Raw genomic sequence first — 27,404 nt, 5'->3', positions numbered from 1 at the left:
AGAGGATGATGCACGCGGAGTCCACTACCCCCATGATGATGCACTCGTCATATAGATAAAGATTAATGACTTTGAAGTCAGGCGTGTCCTCGTCAACTCTGGCAGCTCGACAGATATCCTTTTCAAATCAGCATTCGACTAGCTCCAGCTCCAAAAAGCGACCTGAAGCCTGCGAATACTCCCTTGGTAGGCTTCAGCGGAGAGGAAGTCAGGCCCTAGGAAGGATTACAGTACCTTTGGAAGTCTGCACCTGGCCTAGCATAGTGAAGCTCAACCACGACTTCTTAGTGGTCGCAACCCCCACCCCGTACAATGCCATAGTAGGGTGGCCGATCACCAATGCCCTACGTGCTGTGGTCTCCACTTACTATTTGGCAATGAAGTTCCCCACGGACTTTGGAATCGGGATAACGCGAGGTGACCAGCTTGAGTCTCACAAGTGCTACGTCATTGCCCTCAAAGGGAAAGCCAAGGTGGCCGACGACCTCGAGTTGGAGCGACCCACGGAGCAGTGCGAGGAGCGAGTTGCACCCACAAAAGAGACTGTCTCCATCCCGGCATCGACGGAGGACCCAACTCGGACCCTTCAAATCGGTGCTTCCATTGAGGAGCCTCTGCGATCTAAACTGATACGCTTCTTATTTGAAAATTTAGACGTTTTTGCATGGCCCGCGGCAGAGATGCCCGACATAAACCCCAACATCATAACTCACAATCTGAATACTAATCCTGTAGTTAGGCCCTTTAGATGGAAGAAGCGCAACTTAGCCCCAGAGCGATGGAGGGCAGTCGATGAGGAGGTCGGGAAGCTCCTCGCAGCCGACTTTATCAGGGAAGTCCATTACCCGAGTTGGATGGCCAACCCTGTTCTTGTAAAAAAGGCTAACAGTAAATGGTGCATGTGCGTCGACTACACCGACCTGAACCTGGAACTTGTGGGACATCTCCCACTGCTCCTGTGCTCTCCTCATCAAGAACAATTTCTTGATGATGGGTGTCCAGGATGTAATCGGCTTCCAAGAATTGCGCATTTCGACTGCAGAACACTTTTTGCTCACTTGGGTCATAGAATATGTAACCTACAGAGCCTTTTGGGTAGCCTACAAATAGGCAACGACTGGTCTTGGATTCCAACTTGTCTGCACTCGTTCTTTTAACGGCTGGTCTTGGTCTTCAAGTGTCTACACTCGATTTGGTTGGAACCCGATTTAGCACGTAAATCGCAGTCTCTAATGCGTGACCCCAAAAGGATGTGGGTAACTCTGAGTGTATGAGAAGCGACCAGACCATATCCAATAAGGTCCTATTCCTCCTCTCTGAAACACCGTTAAGTTGTGGTGTAGCAGGAGGAGCTAATTGTGATACTATCCCATTGTCCTTTAAGTAGTCCCTGAATTCGTCAGAGAGATACTCGCCACTTCGATCTGATTGAAGGGCTTTAATTTCTCTCCCTAATTGTTTCTCGACCTCTTGTCTAAACTCTTTGAACTTTTCAAAGGATTCAGATTTGTGTTTCATTAGGTACACGTAACCATATCGTGAAAAATCATCTGTGAAGGTGATGAAATACACGTGTTGATTTCGTGTCCTAACACTCAGGGGACCACATACATCAGTATGTATTAGGTCAAGTGTGCCTGTACATCTTTCAGGCTTACCGTTAAATGGCCGTTTCGTCATCTTGCCTTGTAGGCAAGGCTCACAAGTGGGAAGATCTTCTACAGTTAGAAAATCTAAAGGACCATCCTTTACCAATCTTGTGATTCGATCAACACCGATGTGGCCAAGTTGGTAATGCCACAAACGGTAGGATTAACTGTATCACGGGCTCTCTTCTTGGGGATTTCAGCCGACGTAGTTTCGGTTATGTTGGTTTCTTGAGAAGGATGTAGAACATAGAGACCGTTCTCTAGTTCCCCGTATGCAATGAATCTGTTATTCCTTTTAATAGTAATCGTATTACTAAAGAAGACAGAATAACCATCTGCACACAGTTTTGAAACAGAAATCAAATTTCTCCTAAAATTTTGTACATAAAGACAATCTTTCAGTACAATTGTTCCTTCTCTAAAAAATAACTCCACGGTTCCTATGGCCGCGGCTGCAACAGTTGCATTAGTCCCCAAGTAGAGTGTGACTTCTCCTTCACTCAGCCTTCTACTTACCTTGAACCCCTGCAGTGAGTTACACGCATGAGTTGAAGCCCCAGAGTCAATACACCAGAACATAGAAGCTACCAATAAACTGGTTTCTATAACACAAGTTTCGAAGTTACCTTTCTTGTATTCCAGGTAGGCAGGACAATTCCTTTTCCAGTTGTCGGTCTTCTTGCAGATGTGACAGGCATCTGATGCTTTGTCTTTCTTCTGCTTCTTGCTCTTAGTGGTTTTCTTCTAAGGCTTCTTTGCCTTCCTCTTTCTCTTGCCTGTCTTGCCAGCTTCAACAAGCATGGCTACAGGCTCATCCTTTCTAATCAGTTCTTCAGCTCTTTGCAACATATTGCTGAGCTCTTGCAAGCTGACATTCAACTTGTTCATGTTATAGTTCATGATGAATGGATTAAAGGAAGGAGGCAAAGAATTAAGGATAGCATCTATCTGGGTTGCAAGGTCTAGCCCGGATCCAAGAGCCTCCAGTTCGTTGATGTATCCCATCATCCGAAGACAATGGTCGTGAACTTGTTGACCCTTGGACATTTGTGCGGTCATGAACTGTTTCAAGACCTTTTGTCGAGTAGAACGATTCTGCTCTTCATAAATTGTCCTGAGACGGAGGTCCAATATGTCTTTGGCAAGTTCGATCTGATCGAACTGCCTCTGTATCGGATTGTCCAAGGAGGCAATGATGTAACACCGGGCAAGGGAGTTTTTCTCCTCCCATTCTTGATTGTCTCTCCTTCGGGCCTCAGAAGCCCTATCACCCGAACGCTCCGGGGCAGGATTCTTTGCCACTTTGTCCAGCTTTTCAGAAGCTAAGACCAGCATCAAGTTCCTGTACCAGTCAGCATAGTTTGGGCCCTTCAACTTGTTGTCATCAAGCTGTTTTGCAAATGATCCGTTTGCCATTTTCTGATAAATGAGCAAACATCAGTCTACAACCTAATTTGATTCATGTTTATTTCATAGATATGGATTTTAATCTACGTTCCATTTCCATTTATTCGTCTCTGAGATTTCCCTCCTTTCTCAGTGACGGAGACCACGGGTTGTCTCTAGAAATGTGGGAAATCACATAGGGTGCATGGAGCCAACTGTTTCAGCTGCATAACCCCACCACCTTTCTGTGAAGGATCATATCCACTCATCATATAAGTTTTCCCTTTGGCCTCTATCAGACAAGGTTCAGAGCCATTTTCAAGTAAACCTTTCTGTCCAGTGAGTGCTTACCCATCATATTCGTGAACACCAAGGTACCGTGAGAGAGCTCCCATTTTCTGGTGAAGCCTCTCCCACATCAGTCTATGATGCCCCTATCATCTTATGAAACACTCAGACAAGCCCAACAACAAATGGATAGCCCATTTTCTAGTGCGTTTCCTCATTATTGAAGGACTCTTCCTCATGCTAATGATGGAAGGCCTTTAGAGAGTTTATCATATGAATCTCCCTATCACATGCACTTATATTAGCTGGAGGGAATAGTTAATTATGCCCTAGTTCTCATTTTAGGTCAAACCAAAGTGGCTCCCACTGACTTTCATAAAGCCAAATTTCGATGGGCCTGAATCGGCTAGGGTTCCGGACGTAACCTCTTGATGAGGTGTGGGGCCCACCACTAAGGGAGGTCATCCAATGACCAAAAGGGACACCATGGCAATGATGTGCATTCAGCCATGGTGTGCGCAAGAGCCACTGTCGATGGAGCATGGGCCAAGTACTTATGACCCATGTACGTAGCACATCACATGCAGGGATAAATTGATCCAATCAATTAATCATCTGTAAGGCCCATTTGAAGCCCATTTTAAATCCATAATATTAACTATTAATATTATCTAGGTATATGGGCCGAATGGTTCAACCCATATAGCTTTAAATGTCAAGTGGGCTTTTAGCAGTTTTAACCTTTTAAAACTGGGCCTTTACAGGTTGGGCTGAATTAACCATTTAATTAAACACCAATCCTTAGGCCCATTAGTGGGAAAATTAGGGCCGACTTTCTGCCTTGATTAAACCCTAGATTTGGTTCAAACTATTTGAACCAATCTTGGTTCGAATGGGTCTAGGGTTTGATCTTTAATCAAATCTTTAATTCAAGAAAATAATCTGAAATTAAATACTAATAAAAGAAAAATAAGAATCAGTCAATCAGGGCTGTTCGCACAATCCATCCTGCAAAACAGAGGTTAGATCACAGAATGCATTTTCACAAACTACAAATCGCAGATAGCGATTCTCCCATCTGCAAAATCTCCTTCTCTACGAAATCTCCTTTTCTGCGCCGCCATCTTCGATCCAAAATAAAATAAATAGAAATCCTATTTCTATTAATAATTACATCAAATCGAATACTTATACATTGAGTCTAGAAAATAATAAAAAAAATTATTTACAGACCAAAAATAATTCAAGAACTGCAAAATTGCAGGTTCCCTGCGCAAACCAAGAATTTGATCTCCTCTTGTACGAATAACCCATAAATCAAGAAAATCATAAAGAACAATTCTAAATAATAATCAGATTTATGTAAAATTAATTTCAGATTATTCGCCCATTAATTTTGGGAACAGAATTTCCCAAAACCCATATCTGCGGAAATTGGGTAGAACACCTTCTGCCCATTTGCGCAGGTTCAGATCTGAAACAAGATGGTTCAAGATTTGAACCATGGCTCTGATACCACTGAAGGGATGAGAGATCCATCCTATGGACGCCCAAAGATTGCGGAATAAGGGGGCAAATTTCAAAAATTTTTCTCTCCCTTCAACTAGGAATCGCATTCCCTATTTAGAAAATCATATTTTCAAGGATCATTCTTGAACCTTAAACAGAATCAGATCTGAACCAAAAGGAGTATGAGAGAATTATACCTGAAATGGAGAAGTAGTATCTCCCAACGGAGGTGTTCACGCCCAAGGAAGGATCCAAAAACTGCTCCCACTGAAGATTGCGCAGTGCAGGATGGAGCAGAATCAGCAGTGTTCTACACCAAGAACTCTGTCCTTCGCAAGAATCAGCAGGATGGTACGTGAGCACAGCTTCCTTTCAATCATTTCTTAAAGAACTGATGTCGATCAAACTGGCAAACAGGGCGGCAAGAACTGGAAGGCGGCAAGAGAGTATTCGTAGGGTGCAGAATTCTCTCTTCTTGTTTTCAGCACTAAAGGAAATCTGATGTGCGACTTTTAGGCTGCCGCCCTCTTCTTTTGTTAACCTAAAAGATCAGCTCCTAATCCAATTAGTAGCAGCTTATCCAAATATGATTTGGATAAGACTTCTCTTTAGGTGATAGGGATAAATCCTTATCTTATCTGCAGATTATATTAGCTTTCCCCTAATCTAATTAGGAGGTTTCTAGATCTGAATCATATTCAGTGATTCAGATCTGGACTCTCTGAGTGGATAGAATTAAGACCATATCCTATCTACTAATCCATCTCAGAATTCGCCCCTTTAATTTTTACTAAATGAAACACAAGTCTGAATCATTTGAAAAGTTACGTGTACCTAATGAAACACTAATTAAGACCATTTTTCACGATATGGTTACGTGTACCTAATGAGACACAAGTCTGAATCCTTTGAAAAGTTCAAAGAGTTTAGATAAGAGGTCGAGAAACAGTTAGGGAGAGAAATTAAAGCCCTCCGATCAGATCGAGGTGGCGAGTATCTCTCTGACGAATTCAGGGACTATTTAAAGGACAATGGGATAGTATCACAATTAGCTCCTCTTGCTACACCACAACTTAACGGTGTTTCAGAGAGGAGGAATAGGACCTTATTGGATATGGTACGGTCACTTCTCATACACTCAGAGTTACCCACATCCTTTTGGGGTTACGCATTAGAGACTGCGATTTATGTGCTGAATCGGGTTCCAACCAAATCGGTTCCGAATACTCCATATGAACTTTGGACCGGAAAGAAACCATGTGTCAGACACTTGAAGATTTGGGGTTGTCCAGCACACGTTAAAAGAACGAGTGCAGACAAGTTGGAATCCAAGACCAGTCGTTGCCTATTTGTAGGCTACTCAAAAGGCTCTATAGATTATCTGTTCTATGACCCAAGTGAGCAGAAAGTGTTTTGCAATCGAAATGCACAATTCTTGGAAACCGATTATATCCTGGACACCCATCGTCAGGAAGTTGTTCTTGATGATGAGAGCTCAGGAGCAGTGGGAGATGTCCCACAAGTTTCAGGTAGTGACCAACCTAGAAGATCCACTCGGGTATCCAGGCCACCTGTCCGTTATGGTTATGACCAGGATAGTTACCTGGTGGAAACCTTGACTAGTGAGGAGGATCCCGTGACTTACGCGGAAGCTATGTTGGACATAGATTCCCAGAAGTGGGTGGAGGCCATGAGAGCAGAGATGGACTCAATGGAGACCAATGGAGTCTGGACTCTAGTAGATCCGCCCTCCGGGGTAAAAGCAATCGGTTGTAAATGGATTTACAAGAGGAAGAAGGGCCCCGATGGTAAGGTTGAGACCTTCAAAGCTCGTCTGGTAACGAAAGGGTAGACTCAGAAAGAGGGCATCGATTATGAGGAAACCTTTTCGCCTGTGGCCATGCTTAAATCCATTAGGATCCTGATAGCTGTAGCAGCACACCATGATTATGAGATTTGGCAAATGGATGTCAAAACTGCATTCCTGAATGGAGATCTTACTGAAGATATTTATATGCAGTAGCCGTAAGGCTTCATTGTAGCAGGTCAGGAAAACATGGTATGTAAACTTAACAGATCCATTTATGAACTTAAACAAGCTTCTAGAAGTTGGAACATCCGTTTTGACTCTGCTATCAAATCGTTTGACTTCGAGCAGAATCCAGATGAACCCTGTGTCTACCGGAAGTACAGTGGAGATAAGGTTACCTTCTTGGTTCTGTATGTAGATGACATTTTACTGATTGAGAATGATGTAGGAATGTTAACTACGGTGAAAGTATGGCTATTACAGCAATTCTCCATGAAAGATCTTGGAGAAGCCTCCTATATACTGGGTCTTCGACTCTATAGAGATAGATTGAAGCGGATAATAGGATTATCCCAATCTGCTTACATTGACAAAATAGTCAAAAGATACAACATGGAAAACTCCAAGAAGGGAAATGTTCATTTCAAGCACGGAGTCACTCTCTACAAGAAGATGTATCCCAAGAATTCTGAGGAGATTGATGGCATTAAAGATGTTCCCTATGCCTCTACCGTAAAGAGCATCATGTATGCCATGCTGTGCACTCATCCTGACATAGCTCAGGCAGTGAGTGTAGTAAGCAGATTTCAGGCCAACCCAGGGCAGGAGCATTCAACTGCTGTGAAAAACATACTTAAGTACCTTCGAAAGACACAAGAGTTTTGTCTGGTATTCGACGGTAGGTCACTACAGATCCAAGGGTATACAGATGTCGATTTCCAGTCGGGCCCAGATGATAGAAAGTCTACATCTGGATATGTTTTCACGATAGGATCTTGTGCTGTCTGCTGAAAAAGCAGCAAACAGGGGTCCACTGCAGACTCCACGACCGAGGATGAGTACATTGCCGCAAGTGAGGCTGCCAAAGAAGCCGTCTGGATGAAGAAATTCGTTCACGAGTTGGGAGTAGTTCCGTCCAGCACATCACCCATCCCATTGTTGTGTGACAACAATGGAGCCATTGCTCTGGTTAAAGAGCCACGAGCACACTCGAAGTCGAAGCACTTTGAGAGGAAGTGCCACGTACTGCGGGAGATTGTTGGTAGAAGGGACGTCCTGATTCAGAAGGTAGCGTCAGCGGAAAATGTAGTAGACCCATTGACGAAGCCACTATCACAGAAAGTGTTTGAGAAACACGTGGAAAGCATGGGACTCCGGCTAGTACCTGATTGGACCTAAGTGCAAATGGGAGCTGTTAGACAGTTTTGTATGCCCTTAGCTTCAATCAGAATTGTGTACTTTATGAGTTTATTGTAAATGAATAAAAGTACATATTTGATTCATGTTCCCTTGGTATGTTTCTGTGTAATACCCTTAAACTAGACACTTAATGAGACTCGTGTTAGTTTAGAATGTTCACAGCCAGTGGGTCGGTCTGGGGAGACCTATCCTGACAAGGCTGACCCTATGGTGCCACCAAGTCGGTTGGGGTGGCCTGTCTCAGCTGCCAGGGTGAGACACTAGGCACATACAGTGTAGGATTAATTGAATCTTTGAACTGGACCAGATTTCCAGTATTGCCCTGGACCTTGGAGATTGGTGGGCAAAACTGGAAAGTTACACCCGTCCCCTAGACACGATTATGATACTGCACTAGGTGTCGGATTGGGGTGTCTTTGATGTACCATTCAGTGAGATCCTTAGCGGGATCAAAACCTGGGTATGTTGGGACAGTCCGAGAATTCATCTGAGTGGGTGATCATAGTGACAGGATCAGCCCCTTTGTCGGACAAAGGTAATGATCAGGGATGCAATCTCACTGATGGAAACCAAGACTGCCGGCAGCCGATTTCATCCGTTGAGATTTATTTTGCAAACTATATTTTATATGAGATATAAAAGTATATATATTATGGTTTCTAAAATGTTTGCAAGAAAGTTTTAATTCCCGAGATCCATATAAGTAGAGAATGCAACACTATTCCTTGCAGCCGAGGGAGAGGTCATCTCTTGTCGAGTTGTGTATGATCATTATCGGCTGAGAGGTTCAGTGTAAGACCATTGAGGATAATACCTGATGGGCTAATCTTGCATCTGCCCACAGTCCCTGGGTGTTACAAGGTGGCTTGGCCCAAGGACCACTTAGGGTAACTGTTGGGCCCATAGAGCCCATAATATGGGTTTTAGGGGGTGCACTGTCCATAACAGTGTATTCGGCCAGGCCTTGTAACAAAGGCTGGGCTGAACCCATGTGGCTGATGTGTAGATCAATGTTTGGGTCCCACGCCATACAAGGAAGCCCAACTGGGCAGCAGTTAGGAAGGTTAAGTGAGTACATAAGCTTAATGGGCCTAAATCCCATTTCGAACTGGGCCATTTAATTAGTTAATTATGGGGCGAATTCTGAGATAGATTAGCAGATAGGATAGAGTCTTGATTCTATCCACTCAGAGAGTCCAATTCAGATCTAGAAACCTCCTAATCAGATTAGGAGATGGCTGATCTGATCTCCAGATAAGATAAGGATTTAACCTTATCACCTGAAGAGAAGGCTGATCCAAATATGATTTGGATAAACAGCTCCTAATGGGATTAGGAGCTGATCCTTTAGGATTAAGGATGTTTGACCCAACCTCCTTCTGAACGGCTTGCCATACCGGCTTTCTCGCCTAAACATCCGGGCCAAGTGCTTTGAAAGGCCTTATTTGGACCAAGGTATTACTTCCTCAAGGGTTTACAGGTCTGTAAGGAAGTCTTTTTGATCCTTGGTCACATGAGGAAATTTAGTATCATAAAAAAAATCCTATCATAAGAGAATAGTGGGTGAGGAATTGTAAGTCTTTGCAAAGTGGAACACAATGTAAAGCTTGATCTCCTTCTAGTTCGACACTCACCTTCCATCTCATTCGTTTATAGTTAAGTGATATGGTTCTGATTCCTGTTGATGATAAAGGATTGGTGAGTTTGGTCCAAATTCTTTCAAATTCCTTTGTCCTCATTTCTCCCTCTACCTAAGGACCTCAATGAAATCTCCTAGAGAACAACCTATGATCCTTAAAATCAGCTTCAATATTGTAGATCATGATGAAGATAGTAAGATTGCTCGACTATGATGTAGGTCATGATCTTGTCCATTGGTGAACACAACTACTAGGGTTAGGGGTTCAATCAAGCCAAGCTGAGATGAACTCTGGCATGTCTTGGCTCGGTTCGACTAGAATAATATTAAACTCGTGCTGAGTTTGAGTTCCATTTGAACTCTATTTCCTGGTTTGAGCTCGATTTGATTAAAATATCCAAAGAGCTTGAATTTGGGTAGAAAGCTTGTAAATGAATATATTTTTATAATATATATATATATATATATATATATATATGTATATATTGTTGTGTATTATGCATAGAAAAAATGTATTTTATACATAAGACATATTTTCATAGTATATATTATAAAGTATATTTTTATATTCTATAATATATGTATGTATGCGAGCTTTTGAGCCAAACATTTTATTTGTCGAGCTGAAGTTTGAATAGCTAATCGAGCTTAGCTCAAGATTTAAACTTGATTAGAATTAAACTTGAATAATTGAGCCACAAACTATTCGATTAGAGCTGGTTCGATTGCAACAATAACTAGGATCACACTCAAAATGGGATAGAAATAAAAAATGGAAGAAGGATAAAATTCGGAACATTACAACACATTTATCATAAAGAAATTTCATTGAAATAATTTTCAAACAAAGGCCGGTATACCTTTTCAACTTAGCGTGGATATAAGATAGAAGTATTGGGAGAAGCTGCAATGGAGAATAGGGTTAATTTGGAATGATGGTTGTCACCATCAGGTGATGAATTTGGAGGTGCATGATAAGTGGGTACAGGCATCTTTGAAGGGAGAATGGGCAATGGCATTTCAAAATTAAGAGCTTGTATTGCTTGTCGTATGGAAGGCCGGAAGTTGTAGTCTGGGTGAGCACACCATAGCCCAACAACCATCAAGCACTCCACCTGTTTGTCATTAAAACTAGTGGTGAACAGTCTTGAATCAGCTGCTTCCAAAAGCTTTCCTTTCCCATAGAGCTCCCACACCCACTCTACCAGTATTATCTTGTTTTCTTCAGCCTTGGATTCAACAGACCTTCTTCCACAAGCAATTTCCAATGCTACAATTCCAAAGCTATAAACATCTGACTCCTTGCTAGCCTTTCCAGTTGAAATACATTCAGGAGCCATGTATCCCATGGTGCCAGCCAAGGCAGTGGTTCTTGGCCCTTGTCCATGGTCTATAAGCCTTGCCAACCCAAAATCTCCAAGCTTGGCATTGAAGCTAGAATCCAACATCACATTGCTGGATTTGACATCCCTATGCACAACACACTGTTCCCACAATTCATGCAAATAAAGTATTGCAGAGGCCAACCCTATTGCTGCATTGTATCTCACCTCCCATGTCAACAAGCTACTCTCTCGAAACAGATGGGAATCAAGGCTTCCGTTGGGCATGAACTCATAAACAAGGAGCAGCTCTTTTCGTTGGTGGCACCAACCAACAAGTTGAACCAAGTTCTTATGCCGTAGTCGGCTTATGATCTTCACTTCAGATATATACTCCTTTATCCCTTGTTTAGATCCTCTGGAGACCCTCTTGACTGCAACATCCAAGTTGAGATCCTTCAAGAAACCCCGATAGACTGCTCCAAACCCTCCCTGACCAAGCTTCCCTTCTTCATTGAAGTTATTTGTTGCACGAACCAATTCTTTATAGGAGAACCTCTTTGGCCCGGCTCCCTTTTCAAATTCTTCATCAATGGCCAGATCAATGGCCCCATCGTCATCATCTTCGTCTCCACTCCTCTTCCTGCACAAAACGAACGAAATAACCATGATTAAGATACCTGCAGCAATCAGAGCACCTCCACCAACAACCAAGCCAACCACCAATCCTACGGCCTTGTTCTTCTTGCCTGTTTCCAAGCTTGAACTAAACTCCCAGGAGTAGATTGTATGCAATTCGCTGGACTCTCCCGTGGCAGCAGAAAACCCGACAGTAACTTGTTCTGGTAAGTAGTCTCTCAGGTCTACTACATAAGAAAGGCTCGCCTTGATCCCACTGGATGCTGGATCGTTGGGGTACGTTAAGGAAACACTAAGATTTGTTGACGTAGAATTATAGCTGATCCGAGCCTGAGCTAGTCTCCCGTCTTTCATGCTGCCCGGCCCCGGCCATGAAACATTTGTCACAGACACGATAGAGTTAATATCGATACCTATGTGGTCGTGACTTGGATCAAAATTATTTTTGAAGGTATCAAACTCCACGGCAACAATGGAGTAGTTCTCTGTTGAGTTGAATTCGAATTTTTTGTCAAAAAGACCAAGAGAGCGACCTGATGAGTTGGGTGGGAGCTTAGAACCTTCGGGAGCAAGAAAGAAGGCAAGGCCATCTGCACCAAAGGTCCTATTTTGAGACAACATGGTGAAGTTGAAATTAGTGGTGAAGTCGGTGAGCTTTCTTGTGGATTTGTCCCAGAGGTGCACCGGTTGCCAGTATTTAGCTCGCCCAACGGTAAAATAAGGGAGACCCTTGTCGAATTGATTTGGGGTCAGTTGGATGAGTTGGTCGGAGACATATGCGGAACCCTCGTACTGTATTTCACGCATGTTTGGGTTGAAACTGGAGAAGTTGAAGGATATTGGTGTTGCAGAGGGGATAACTAATAATAATAGTAGGACAAGCATATGAAACTGATCAGAAAGGTAATTTGGAGGTTCCACATAGAGGTGCCGAGAGTTGCAGAGAGCCATGCTTGAAAGGGTGGATGAGAATGAAAACCAGAGTCTGAAAACCAGAGGTTCCACATGGAGGTGCCGTGAGTTGCAGAGAGCCATGCTTGAAAGGGTGATCAGAAAGGTAATTTGGAGCCATTCTTTATATCTTTTTTTTTTAATTAATATTTAATTTCCTCCCTCCAAGACACCAACCAATACTTTTTCTATTAAACGTCAAGACACAGGAAGTTTCTGTAGAGCTTCTAATCAATTAAAATTGCAAGTTTGCCTTGTGGAAATTAAAGGACTCTGATCTATGTTCTGTGTTCTGTGGGGTCTATCAATAATTTTTGTTTATTGTTTATATGATAACGAATGGGAATCATTTAACAAGAAAAATGATTAAATAATAATTGACATGTGGCCATGCTCACGGCCCATTAGCTGGATGCTAAGAATCAATAGTTAGTTTAAAAGTGGTTTCATAGTTTGTACGATGGAGCCAACAAATTTAGAGGGGAGTAAGGGGCTGTTTGGTTCGTGGGAATAGGGGTCTAGAATTGGAAGAATAGAAAATTCCAAATTCGAGCCGGCGACTATTCAAAACTGTATATGGAAAATGATCGTTCCGTATTCGGTAATGGATTTAGCGTAGTCTCAATGACCATTGACCTGAGTCTTCGACGTTGGGTTAAGGTACACTAATAATTTATGGCTGATGTAGACCGAAATTATTTATAATTCCTACGTCAATGAGATTTTTCTAACGTACAAAATCGATGTGGAGACCGGATCTCTTCCTTACACCTGGCGCCTCACAAGCACATCCTATCATGTATTGGGAACATCTCCCTTATTTATTAGTTTTTATTCACGAGAGATGTTCCTAATGGACGGTGGATGTGCCTATACGTGACCCATTTGTGAGGAGCAGATCCCTTCACATGCATGTGGTGGTTGATAAAATCGGATTTATTCCTCACACCTCACATGCACATTCTACCATGCATTGGGAATGTCTCCCGTACTTCTTAATTATTATGAAGTGAGTTGTTCCCAATGCACGGTGGATGCACCTGTGAGACATCCATTTGTGAGCAGCAGATCCTGTCTCGTGGTCCACCAGTTTTGCGTCTTCCTCCTCACAGTTCCACCCTTCATTTGTTCTATACTAGTTTGAATGAAATTCTTTATATTCAAAATTTCAACTTGTGTATTTTCTTCATGTATGGGAACAAATAAAAAAATACTGTAATTGATTTGCTCTATCAAAAGTCAAAACCTTGGTTTTCAAAACTGGACCAGACCGAAAAAATCGGGAATCAATTAGGTGATCAGTTCCGTTTTACCACATAATCGTTATTTCGCCAAAAACTGTTGATTTAGTCAGAAAACCACTGACCCGGGAGGTCGAACCGTTTGAACCATCCAACGGTTTTAGCCATTTTTTATTTTTTTTATTTTTGTCAAAACGGACCGTTTGTTCAGTTCAAACGGTCGGGCTATTCAACCCAAAAACCGGACCCCTGATAAGAAATGCGAGATCTAGTCTGGTAATAGTAATGTACTAAAGAACTCCCACTAGGCTGTGATAAGAAGTAAGATCCTTGAGTGGGTTTCCTTCTTGCTTGGAGAGCTGGTAACCATTAGGTAGAAGAGAGACAACTGGCATACAGCTATCCATATTGAAGCGCTTCAACAAATTGTCAACATATTTTGATTGAGAAAAATGAATAACATTAGTGGTAGATCTAAATTCAAGGCCCAAGAAATAGTGAAGTGGGCCTATATCTTTAACAACGAACTACTAATTATGAAGTGAAGAGATAACTAAGAAAATAGAGAACTATCTTCATTTCTAGTGACTAGAATATCATCAACATATATTAAAATGAGTATGAAGCAAAAGCCGAGAATTTAAATTACTAAAGAGAAGTTAAATTGTTTGAGGGAGATCCAAAATTTCAAGAATCTCTCTCCTCCCTCTCTTGTTTTTGATTTTGTCTTTTCCTCTTCCCACTCTTGAGTGCATGGGAGACTCCTTGTCCCACATTGCTTGGGAAAGGAGTGGAGGTAGAGTATATCTATAGCTTTGCTCTCTCTATGGGTAGGGATCCATAGGAGGGAAGCACTATAGATATCCCATGAGTGTGAGGGAGGTTGGGGGTGCTTTTCACATGCACACACCGAGCTGGGCTGGGTTTGGGTACGGGCACAGGTACATGATGCACTGAATCGGAATTTTGTTTTAACTAGATTAAACTTTTGAATTTTGAATTAAAACATATCTACTCAAATAGGTGTCTCTTCGAACAGGTGCATTGTTCTGAAGAGGCTCCTATATGAACTGACATATTTGTGTCCATTCGGGTCTAAGAACACTTTATAAAATGAGTGTTGGTTGACCCAATTTACACACAAAAAAATTTCAAGAATCTTCTCTTTGTTTTTTCTGAGCATCAATTCTTGTGGTTCATAGAGGTCTGGTAAGCATGGGAAAACATTTCTAGATAAATGAGATGGACCAATTGCTTAGTCATAAACTAAATGCATAGAGGAAGCTAGAGAAAAATCATTGCAGAAGCAAATTAAGTACAAATAGCTCATGGCCTCTAACTTCAATAAACAAGTAAAGCCTCAAAAATTCAACAAGGGTGACAAAGTACGAAAAACAATGCTCCATTGTCAAACAAGGTAAATCAACTGGAAAGTTTGCACCTAACTAGGTCGGACCTTACATCATCCAAGAAGCTCACCCAACAGGGTATTATGTACTAAAAGATGTAGCCACAGATGAACAAGATGAAACAGTGAGTGGTCACTAGTTGAAGTTGTATAATGAGTAATGATGTAAACATTGTCAAATTTGAATGTGAACTCTTGAATAAAACATGTTATGTTTCTTTTGTACATATCATCAATGTTGAATAAAGCATGTTATATTTCTTTTGTACATATCATCAATCTTGAATAAATTCTTCAAAGTTCTCTTTCACAACTGTGTTTATTATCTATGTTATTATCTATTCCCTAGTTTGCCAAGAAGTCCCTTTCAACCTTAGGTGCGATGCCATATTCCCTAGTCTACCAGGAAGGCCCTAACAACCTTAGGTGTGATGACATATTCCCTACTCCCCTAGGAAGGCCCTGACAACCCCAGGCGTAATGACATATTCCCTGGTCCGCCAAAAAGGCCCTAGTAACCCTAGTGATTACATAATCCTTGGTCCGCCAGGAAGGCCCTGGCAACCCCAGGTGCAATGACTTATTCCCAAGTCCGCCAAGAAGGCCCTGACAACCCCAGGCGCAATGACATATTCCCTGGTCTGCCAAGAAGGCCCTAGTAACCCTAGGTGTGATTACATATTCCTTGGTTTCCCTGGAAGGCCCTGGCAAACCCAAGTGCAATGACATATTCCCTAGTCCGCCAAGAAGACCCTGACAACCCAGGCACGACGACATATTCCTTGGTCGTCCAGGAAGGCCTTGGCAACCCCAGGCGTGATGAAATATTTCTTGGTCCGCCAAGAAGGCCTTGGCAACCCCAGGCACAGTGACATGTTCCTTGGTTAGCCAGGAAGGCCCTAGCAACCCCAGGCACGATGACACATTCCTTGGTCCGCCCAAGAGGGCACTAGCAACCCCAGGTGTGATGACAAATTCCTTGGTCTTCCAAGAAGGCCTTGGCAACCCAAAGTGCAATGAAATATTCCCTGGTTCACTCAAGAAGGACCTAGCAACCCCAGGCATGATGACATAAACCCTGGCAGCCCCAGAAAGGCCTTGGCAACCCCAAGTGCGATACTATATATACCTTGGCAACCCCAGGGAGGCCCTAGCAACCCCAAGTGGGATGATAGATCCAAACACTAAGCTTCCTAAGAAGTGATGACATATACCCTAGCAACCCAAGGAAGGTCCTAACAATACTAGGTGCGATGACAAAATACCGACACTTATCTATCTAAAATGCGATGATATATTCCCTGGTTCGCCCAAGAAGGCCCTAGCAACCACAGGTGCAATGACAAACCCTAATACTGAGCTTTCTAAGAAGCGATGGATTACCCTAGCAACCCAAGCATGATGACATTATCCCTAGTCCACCTAGGAAGGCCTTGGCAATCCCAAGTGCAATAATATATATACCTTGGCAACCCCAGGGAGGCCCTGGCAACACTAGGTGCAATGGTAGATCTAAACATTGGGCTTCCTAAGAAGTGGTGACATATACCCTAGCAACCCCATGAAGGCCGTGACAATACTAGGTGCGATGACAAAATCTCGACACTTATTTATCCAAAATGTGATTCCGTAGTCCGCCCAGGATGGCCCTGACAACCATAGGTTCGATGACAAGCCCTAATATGGAGATTTCTAGGAAGCGCTGAATTACCCTGGCAACCCCAAGCATGATGACATATTCCCTAGTCCGCCTAGGAAGGCCCTGGTAACCCCAGGCACAATGAGACATTCCCTGGCAACCCTAGGAAGGCCTTGGCAACCCCAAGCACGATGACATATTCTCTAGCAACTCTAGGAAGGCCTTGGCAACACCAAGTCTGATAACACTGAAGGGATGAGAGATCCATCATATGGATGGCCAAACCCTGCAGGTAGGTTGGGCGAAATTTCAAAAAATTTCTCTCTCTCCCATGTGGGAATCACATTCCTTATTTTAGAAAACTGCATTTTCAATGATCAACCTTGAACCCAAACCGAACCAGATCTGAAACCAAAAGGTAGGAGAGGGATATACCTGATACGAAGTAGTAGTAACCCCCAACGAAGGTGTTCATGCCCAAGGAGAATACCAAAGACTGCTTTCACTAAAGATGACACAACGTAGGGTGGAGCAGAATCATCAGGACGGCTCTTCAGCAAGAACCGAATTCTTCAGCAAGAACTCGATGGAGGGCGGGTGAGAACGACTTCTGATTATCTTTTCTCCCAAAAGATACTATCAAGAACTCTTCTTCATTGCTCTTACAAGTGGAGATCGAACTAGCAGAGGCGGCAAGAGCAGGAAAGGGTAGAAGTCTGAAATAGTCGAACTACAAGATTTCTTTCATGTGATCTATGAACCAGAAGATCTCTCTTCTTTTCTATGTTGTGTTTTTGGTTCACCCCTTGCTGCTCTATTTATAGTCTTAAAGAGAGGCTCTCCTAATTCCATTAGGAATTTCCTAATCCAAATATTGTATTTGGATCTAGACTCTCTTTAAGAGTTAAGGATAATCCCTTATCTTATCTACAGATAAAGATCAGCCCTCCTAATCTAATTAGGAGTTTCCTGATCCAAATCTTTATTTGGATCTGGACTCTCTGAGTGGATAGGGACAATCCCTTATCCTATCTGCTGATCTGAATCCCAAAATCACCCTCTTTTAATTAATCACATTAAGCTAGTTCGATTTGGGCTTTAGGCCCAATAAGTCCATTTGCTCACTTACCCTCCTATCTGCTACCCAGTTGGATATCCTTGTGTGGTGTGGGACCCAAACATTGATCTACACATCAGCCACATGGGTTCAGCCCAGCCTCTGTCACAAGGCCTGGCCGAATTCACTATAAGAGACAGTGAACCCCTGAGTCCATCACCATGAGCTCTTAATGGGCCCAACATTTACACTAAATGATCCCTAGGTCAAGCCACCTTATAACTACCCAAGAACTGTGGGCCGATGCAAGATTAGCCCATAAGGTATTACCCTCAATGGTCTTACACTTATCCTCTCAGCCCATAATGATCAAACATTGCCGGACAAGGGAAGACCTCTCCCTCGGTTGCAAGGGACAGTGTTGCACTCTCTACTCACATGGATCCCGGGAATTAAATACCTTTGCAAACATTTTGAAAGGTGTCGTGTTGCACTCTCTACTCACATGTATATCTCTATATAAATATATTTTGCAAAAAGAAATTTCAATGGTTGAAATCGACTGCCGGTAGTTTTGGTTTTCATCAGAGAGAGTGCATCCGCGATCATTCACTTTGTCCGACAAAGGGACTGATCCTGTCACTATGATCACCCACTCAGATGAATTATCGGACTATCCCAACATACCCAGGTTTTGACCCCCTCTAAGGATTTCATTGATTGGCATATCAAAGATAGCCCAATTCGACACCTAGTGCAGTATCATAATCGAGTCTAGGGGTCAGGTGTGACATTCCAGTTTTGCACATCTATCTCCAAGGTCCAGGGCAATATTGGAATTCTGGTCCGGTTCAGGGTTTCAAAAAAAAAAAACCCACACTACATGTACCTCAGGTCTCACCCTGGTAGTTGAGACAAGCCACCCCAACCAACTTGGCGGTACATCAGTGACAGGCTTGGCAGGATAAATCTCCCTAGATCTATCCAACGGTTGTGAAGATTTTAAACTAACAAGAGTCTCATAAGTGTCCAGTTTAAGGGTATTACACAGAAACACACCATAATAACATGAATCAAATATGTACTTTATTCATTTACATTAAATGTCATAAGGTACATCATTCTGATTGGAGCTAAGGGCATATACTGTCTAAAAGCTCCCACTTGCACATTGGTCCAATCGGGTACAAGCCGGAGTCCCAGACTTTCCATCTGTTTCTCAAACACTTTCTTTGTCAGTGGCTTAGTCAATGGGTCTGCCACATTCTCTGTTGATGCTACATTTTAACATCAATCTCCCATAAATCCAGTGTTGTCACACAACAGTGGAATGGGTGATGTGCTATATTCCAAATTACAAAATGAACACCTTTATTCATTAGGCAACCTCACTTACGGCAATGTGTTCGGCTTGGGTTGTGAGCTATTATTCTTACTACTTAAGACCACTGTTTGCTGCTTTTCCAACAAACAGCACACGATCCTATCGTGAAAACGTATCCAGATGTAGACTTTCTTTCATCTGGATCTGACTGGAAGTCAGCATCAGTATACCCCTGGATCTATAGCGAACTACCATCGAATACCGAGTAAAACTCTTTTGTCCTTCGAAGGTATTTTAGTATGTTTTTCACAACAGTCCAATGCTCCTGCCCTGGGTTTGACTGGAATTTGTTTACCACACTCATTGCCTGAGAGATGTCGGGACGAGTGCATAGCATGGCATACATGATGCTCCCTACGGATGAGGCATAGGGAACGTCCTTCATTTCCTCAATCTCCTCGGGAGTCTTGGGAGACATACCCTTGGAGAAAGTGACTCCATGCCTAAAATGAACATTTCCTTTCTTGGAGTTCTCCATGCTGTATCTCTTGACTATTTTGTCAATGTAAGCAGATTGGGATAATACTATTATCCTCTTTGATCTGTCTCTATAGAGCCAAAGACCCAATATGTAGGAGGCTTCTCTAAGATCTTTCATGGAGAATTGCTGTGAAAGCCATAATTTCGCCGTAGTCAACATTCCTACATCATTCCCAATGAGTAGAATGCCGTTTACATACAGAACCAGGAACGTAACCTTATCCCCACTGGATTTCCTGTAAATACAGGGCTCATCCGAATTTTGCTCAAAGTCAAACCTTTTGACGGTAGAGTCAAACTGGATGTTCCAACTCCTAGAAGTTTGTTTAAGTCCATATATGGATCGATTTAGTTTACATACCATATGTTCCTAACCCACAGCTATAAAACCTTGCGGTGACTGCATATAGATATCTTCACTAAGATCTCCATTTAGGAACGCAGTTTTGACATCCATTTACCAAATCTCGTAATCATGGTACACTGCTACATCTAGTAGGATCCTAATGGATTTAAGCATGGCCACCGGCGAAAAAGTTTCCTCATAATCGATTCCTTCTTTCTAAGTGTACCCTTTCACTACAAGACGAGCCTTGTAGGTCTCAACCTTACCATCGGGGCCCTTCTTCCTCTTATATATCCATTTCCAACTAATTGCTTTTACCCTAGGGGGTGGATCTACCAGAGTCCAAACTCCATTGGTCTTCATTGAGTCCATCTCAGCTCTCATTGCATCTACCCACTTCAAGGAATCTATGTCCAACATAGCTTCCGTATAAGTCACGGGATCCTCCTCACTGGTCGTGGCTTCCACCAAGTAACTATCCTGGTGATGAGAATGAAAAATATCATATTTTTCTCCCTTAATATTTAATCTTTTATACTTATTTGATGCCCAATTGCACTCATTATTCTTATATTTTTATTTAGGGCACAAATGGAGGCGTTAAGTGAAAAATAAGCTAATCGGGTAATTCTGAACAGTTTCAGAACCACGTGGTAATTTGGGCATACCTCTCTTATCCGGACCCCAATTGAGATGATTCAAGATGTGTTGGAACGATAAGGAAAATTTCTACATGTTTCATGTTTTGAGTTTTGATAGATACTGAATGCATCGAGGTCAAAATCGGGCCCGAAACAGCTGCAACCGCACTGCTGACGTGCTGGAAACATTCCTTAGCCTGCAAGTTTTCATATGCGAAATCACCACTCTCTCACTTACATTAGAACTTTGTTTTATCTTATCTATGATATTTTTCTTGGCAAGTCAGACTTGGAGACTGTTATCCAAAGAAATTTTAAGAGATTTTTTAGGCTTCTCTTGGGGGAAGTAGAAGAAAGAAAAGAAGAGAAAGAAAATCAAGAAGGCAATCAGACCTAGGGCTGCCGCCCCTCTCTTCTCTTCTCTTCTCTCTTCTTTGATTTTTCTTGAGTTTCACCATGACCATGCGAGGCTAATTCTGATAGTTGGTCGAAGGAAACAAAAGCCTAAGAATCAACAAAACTGTGAGATCTAATTTGATTTTTATTGTTTGATTTATGCTTTGAATATCGAATGTTATTCTATGTTCATGTTTATGATTGTTTCGTTTGATTGTTAGGAGGCCTACTAGTTTATTATTCATTGCAATCTACTACTAGGTTAGATATCAGATCCGTAATTGTTTGATCCCTCTAATCTGTGAAGCAGTTAGGGTTTAATGATTTGCTGCATCAGAAATTGTTAGATCTTAGGAAGAACACTCGACTGAATTAAATGCAACCGCTTGTGCTTGTGTTGTTCAGCTTCATCGATCTCTAATGCTGAAGGCTACTGCTGGATTAAATCTTTAACGCTTGTTTAGGGGTTGTTCAGTAGTAAGGGTTAAGAGGATCGCTTGTTTTTTGATTAACTAGATTAGGGAGATGCAGGAAAATAATTCCTACGATGAATATTCAAAGTCTGAATTGATTTATCTTTGCGTCGATGAGCAGTAGTGAAATTCTGATGGTGGATGTTGACTTAGACCAAGACTCATTCTTTTGATTAATTTTAGTACTCTGAATTGCATTGTTTCTCATTTGATTTCGTTCTTTTTAATTCTGATTTCTTTCATTTTAATTCTGGTTCGTTACATACAACCCCCCTCCATCTTTGTTCACGCAACACACAAACTAGGTTAGGTACTCTTTGTGGGAACGATCCTTACTCGCACTACTACATTTATTTTTAGGAGTATAGGTTTTAATTTTGGGTGCCTACGACAGCACACCAAATTTTGGCACCGTTGCCAGGGAGTTTTTCTAATCGGTTTTTGTGCTTCTTGTGATCATTGTTTCGTTTCTTGAAACTTTTAAAAAAAAATATAGATCACTTTGATAGTTTGTGTTTTAGCATAGAATATTTTCTGTTTTAATTATTTATTTATTTATTTTCATCATTCTAGATTTTTTTTTATGGAATGTCATTCATGGGTTATTAGGGTTTCCTTGATTTATGCCTGTAACTCGATTCCCTAAGCAAGGTGATTTGTAGTACGATCCAGAAATAGAGGGAACTTTGCGCAGGTTAAGGAGAAAAGCTCGTAGTCATTCTGGAGAGAACGATCCAGCTCTTGATTCCCTATCTATTAGTGGTTCTAATTTGAGAGAGGAAGACATCATGGCTGGAAACCAAACTTTGAAAGAGCTTGCCGCACCTTATTTGAATCAGCAACCCTTATGCATAACTTTTCCTGCTTTAGATGCTGATGCTAGTTTTGGATTAAAATCTAGACTGATACATATCTTACCCACTTTTCATTGTCTTGCAGGTGAGGATCCTCACAAGCATTTGAATGAGCTGCATGTGGTATGCACGAGTATGAAACCTACAGGGGTGACTAAAGAGCAAATTAAATTAAGAGCATTTCCGTTTTCTTTGAAGGATTCAGCTAAGGATTGGCTCTATTATCTACCCTCTAGGAGTATTACCACATGGAATGAGATGAAGAAGCTATTTTTGGAGAAATATTTCCCAGCTTCAAGGGTGGCCAATATTAGAAAAGAAATTTGTAGTGTAAGGCAATACAACGGGGAGTCCCTACATGAATACTGGGAACATTTTAAAAAATTATGTGCAAGCTGCCCCCATCATGATTGATGCTGTTAGTGGAGGAGCTTTAGTGGACAAAACTCTCGAGGCCGCGAGAAACTTGATTGCAAATATGGCGGCCAATTCTCAACAATTCGGCTATAGGCTTGACCATCCATCAAAGGATGTTAATGAGGTAAATCTCTCTTGCCTTGAACAACAAATTGTGAGTTTAACTTCTCTTATTCGTCAAATGACTGTAGGTAATGTGCAAATGGTGAAGGCTTGTGGGATTTGTTTGGTAGCAGGGCATCCAACCGACATGTGCCCAACTCTTCAAGAGGAGCCCATTGAGCAAGTGAATGCGCCAGGTGGTTTTCCGGGGCAACCGCAAAGGAAATATGATCCCTATTCGAGCACATATAATCCATGATGGAGGTATCATCCTAATCTCAGCTATGGGAATCCACAAAACTGCCCGACTTTCCAGCAATATCAGCCGCACCCCCCTAGACAACAACCAACCCAAACTTCCAATTCTGGTATGTCTTTAGAGGATATTGTTAAATCTCTTGCCACTAACACTTTGCAATTTCAGCAGGAGACGAGGGCCAGTATCCAATGTTTGGACAATTAGATGGGCCAGATGGCAACCGCAATTAGTCGGTTAAAGGCGCAAAGTTTGGGGAAATTACCCTCTCAAATGGTTGTGAATCCAAAAGAAAATGTAAGTGCAATCTTTTTGAGAAGTGGTAAGGAGGTTGAGACTCCAGCAAAGGCAGCCCCTGCATCGTCAAAGCAAGAAAAAGAGAAAGACATCATTCCCAACGACGATGAAATACCAAAGTGTAAGTTTCCGCCTCTTTCTGATTATAAACTGGTACCTCCTTTTCCTCATGCTTTAGCAGGATCTAGAAAAGATGAGCAATTCAAAGATTTTTGTGAGACTTTTCATAGATGTGAGGTAAATATTCCACTTTTAGATGCTATTAAACAAGTACCTCGTTATGATAAATTCCTGAAAGAATTGTGTACACATAAGAGGAAACATAAATTGAAAGGATGTGAGAAGGTGAGAGTAGGGGAGAATGTTTCTGCAATTATTCAAAGAAAACTCCCTACAAAGTGCAAAGATCCAGGTATGTTCACTATCCCTTGTATCATAGGTAACACTAGAATAGAGAAGGCCATGTTAGACTTAGGAGCTTCTATCAATGTCATTCCATATTCTATATATGCTTCTTTGAAACTTGGACCTTTGAATAAAACTGGTGTTGTGATTCAATTGGCTGATAGATCTAATGCCTATCCTAAGGGTGTAGTTGAGGATGTTCTTATGAAAGTTAATGATTTGGTTTTCCCTGCTGATTTCTACATGCTTGATATGGATAATGGTGATCAAACCACTCCTATTCTACTAGGGAGACCATTCTTAAAAACATCCAAGACTAAGATAGATGTTCATAGTGGCACACTTACCATGGAAGTTGATGGTAAAATTGTTAAGTTTAATATTTATGATGCCATGAAATATCCTAGTGATGATAATCCTGTTCATTCTGTTGATGTGATTGATTCTTTAGCACAGGAAGTCTTTCAACTTGATGGGAATGATGGATTAGAAATTTTCATTAGTAAGCATCTTGAGAAAGAGGAGTCAACGATGAATGCTAATTTGTAGGAAACTGTTGCAGCATTGAATGATTCTCTGGAGTTACAACAGACAGGTAATGTTCCTTATATTATGTTGCCAATTTCTTATAGGAGACCTTTACCCTCTGTTTTACAGGCCCCTATTCCAGATTTGAAGCTTCTCCCCAGTCACCTCAAGTATGTGTTCCTTGGAGTCGGAGAGACATTACCGGTGATCATCTCTAGTAGCCTTAACGCACCACAAGAAGAAAAGCTTGTGTAGGTCCTTAAGGAGCATAAGACGACTATTGGATGGATGATTGTGAATATTGAAGGAATCATCCCATCTAAATGCATGCATCGTATCCTACTTGAAGAGGGAGCAAAACCTTCCCGTCAACCACAAAGAAGGCTGAACCCACCCATGATGGATGAAAGGAGAAAGCACCGGAAGTTGCAACTACAAGAGTTAGAGGAAATTCGCAATGATGCCTATGAGAGTGCAAGAATTTACAAGGAAAAGACGAAGGCTTTTCATGACAAAATGATCTCTAGGAAGGAATTTAAAGTTGGTCAAAAAGTCCTTTACCATTCACAACTTCGTCTATTTCCGGGTAAGTTGCATTCTCGTTGGATTGGACCCTTTGTTGTTACTAATGTTTTTCCTCATGGTGCAGTTGAAATTCAAAGTCTAGCAACTTCCAAAGTGTTCAAGGTGAATGGCCATAGACTCAAGAATTTCCATGAAGGCTTCCAAGTAGAGAATGTGGAACAATTGGACCTTGAGGATCCGGTTTATACTGATTAAAAAAAAAAGGGAAGTTTGTTTTTCTTTTTCTTCTTATTTTTGCATTTATGTTTTAGTTATTTCTGTCATTTCTTTGCATTTCACCTTACATTGGGGACAATGTAAGTTTTAAGTGTGGGGGAGGGGACTTAGGTTGCGTTTTAAAATTTGATTTAGGTTGTGTTTTAATTCTGCATTATTTTTTAATTCTGCATTTTTTTCGAAAAAACATAAAATATAGTTTTGCTCTTTGTTTTTGTGGTTTTCAACGATTTTTTTTTAGGTTGTGTATGCCATAAGCAAGATTCAATTAACCTTGAAAAGCTCATAGCATGATTGGATAAGTAATCTTCCAACTTAGAATTAATTAGTCTAGTTATTTTCCTTGAGAATGGTAGTGACTAAATCTAATAGACAAAAGCTGGTGAGATTTTGAGCCTTTAGACTGACACATCCATATTAGTCTCACTATTTTCTTTCATGTATGATATTCTTCCATGGATTTGCTTCTCTAGAACTTGTCTTGATTCTCTTTAAGATCACATTGACACAAGTGATAGCTATGATTATAACCCTAGCAAGTGCACTAGTTATTAAGTAGTATAAAAATATCGTTCCCACGAAGATTTAACAAAATAAGTATTAGAACTACAACCTTCCTTTGTTGTTTGGACAACCGAAATTCAGATCCAACAATAAGAACTACTGAAAATTAAAAATAGAAAAAGAAAATAAAAGCAAGGGTAATCAATAATTGAATATAAAACGATTAATTGAAATCGCTAGGACCAATGGTTCGCCTAACCATCCCAATGAATATTAATGGATGACATTAATCAAGATAATTTGTCATTTCCATAAGCTGAAGTTTCTCCAATTTTATTTAATATTCTTTTCCAAGATATATCAAATCTACTTCTATCAAGTAACCCTTCGATCCCTCGACTAGAGTTCTCAAGATAGAAATGCATTAAGTTTGAAGAAAAATTTATACGTTCAAATGAATCATGTGTATATATCCCTATATACCATTCAATTCACACCATGAATTATTCGGTCCATTATATGAATTCCTCTCCCGATTCATTCACATAAACCCAATCAATTAAGAGATGGCCACTCTTAATTGCATTAAGCATAATAACTCATAGACTATATGGAAATCACAATCTTGGATAAATTAGAATAAAAATATATTCATTGTCATGGTTAGGCTTTCCATAGCCCTAGCTAAAAAGAAATCAATTCATGATAAAGGAAATAAAACAAACAAGAGAAAAGAAAGAACTCATGATGTTGCCCTTGGAACTGAGATCCTCTCTTCTTCTTGCTGCCACCTCCTTCTTGAAGCTTTCTTGCCTTGTTGATCTCTTTCTTGAAGCTTTCTTGATGCTCTTCTTGATTACTTCAAAGGGAACTTCAGTAATTGCTGATTGATAGCTGCCAGGTGCTGGTACGCCCACCCTTTACATAGTTTTGGGGAGGGGCTGTTACACTGATCCTATCAACCCTTTACCTAGCTCTAGAATTACATTTAGAGTTCAAATCTAAGAGGACTATGGATTCTTGAATTCGAGTAGGCTGCTTTAATAAATTGGGCTGCTACAAGGCTTTTCTGCGAATTAGGCTTCAGCTGTGAGCTGGTCTTTATTGTGGATCCACTTCGACTTTGAGCCCGATTTTGTCTTCGGTGCAGGCCGAATCTGAATGGATGAGAGATCCATCGTATGGATGCCCAAATATTGCGGAATAAGGTGGGCAAATTTCAAAAAAAAATTCTCTCCCTTCAACTGGGAATCACATTCCCTATTTTAGAAAATCATATTTTCAAGGATAAATCTTGAACCATAAACTGAACTAGATCTGAATAAAAGCAGTAGGAGAGGATTATACCTGATACAGAGAAATATTATCTCTCAATGGAGGTGTTCACGCCCAAGGAAGGATCCAAAGACTGCTCTCACTGAAGATGGCGCAGTGTAGGATGGAGCAAAATTAGCAGTGTTCTCTCCAAGAACCTAATCCTTCGCAAGAAGTAGCAGGATGGCACGTGAGCACAACTTCCTATCAGTCCCTTCACAAGGAACTAATGTCAAGATCGAATCTTGA

The 27,404-nt window shown here is 41.3% G+C and overlaps 1 protein-coding gene, 1 non-coding gene and 1 pseudogene across 3 annotated transcripts; 1 reads left to right on the top strand and 2 right to left on the bottom strand.

Annotated features, from left to right (window-relative positions):
• Window positions 1-10,384: 10,384 nt before the first annotated feature.
• Window positions 10,385-12,683, bottom strand: LOC148800606 (L-type lectin-domain containing receptor kinase IX.1 pseudogene; annotated as a pseudogene). The gene has a single exon (XR_016085891.1). The product of XR_016085891.1 is annotated as an L-type lectin-domain containing receptor kinase IX.1 pseudogene (transcript).
• A 10,154-nt stretch (window positions 12,684-22,837) lies between these two features.
• On the bottom strand, window positions 22,838-22,943 carry LOC148800605 (small nucleolar RNA R71). Its single transcript, XR_016071098.1, has one exon. It is a non-coding gene; the product is annotated as a small nucleolar RNA R71 (small nucleolar RNA).
• Window positions 22,944-23,513: 570 nt separating this feature from the next.
• LOC104590853 (uncharacterized) lies at window positions 23,514-24,791 on the top strand. Its single transcript, XM_088903800.1, has 2 exons — window positions 23,514-24,553; window positions 24,641-24,791. The coding sequence occupies exons 1-2, from the start codon at window positions 23,514-23,516 to the stop codon at window positions 24,789-24,791; spliced, it is 1,191 nt and encodes a 396-aa protein (XP_088759926.1).
• Window positions 24,792-27,404: the final 2,613 nt, after the last annotated feature.

The sequence above is a fragment of the Nelumbo nucifera genome, chromosome 4 (assembly GCF_055504915.1).
Source record: "Nelumbo nucifera cultivar China Antique chromosome 4, China Antique-T2T, whole genome shotgun sequence".
Lineage (NCBI taxonomy): Eukaryota > Viridiplantae > Streptophyta > Magnoliopsida > Proteales > Nelumbonaceae > Nelumbo > Nelumbo nucifera.
The sequence above is the reverse complement of the archived record's forward strand: the minus strand, read 5'-3'. Positions and strand labels throughout refer to the sequence as shown.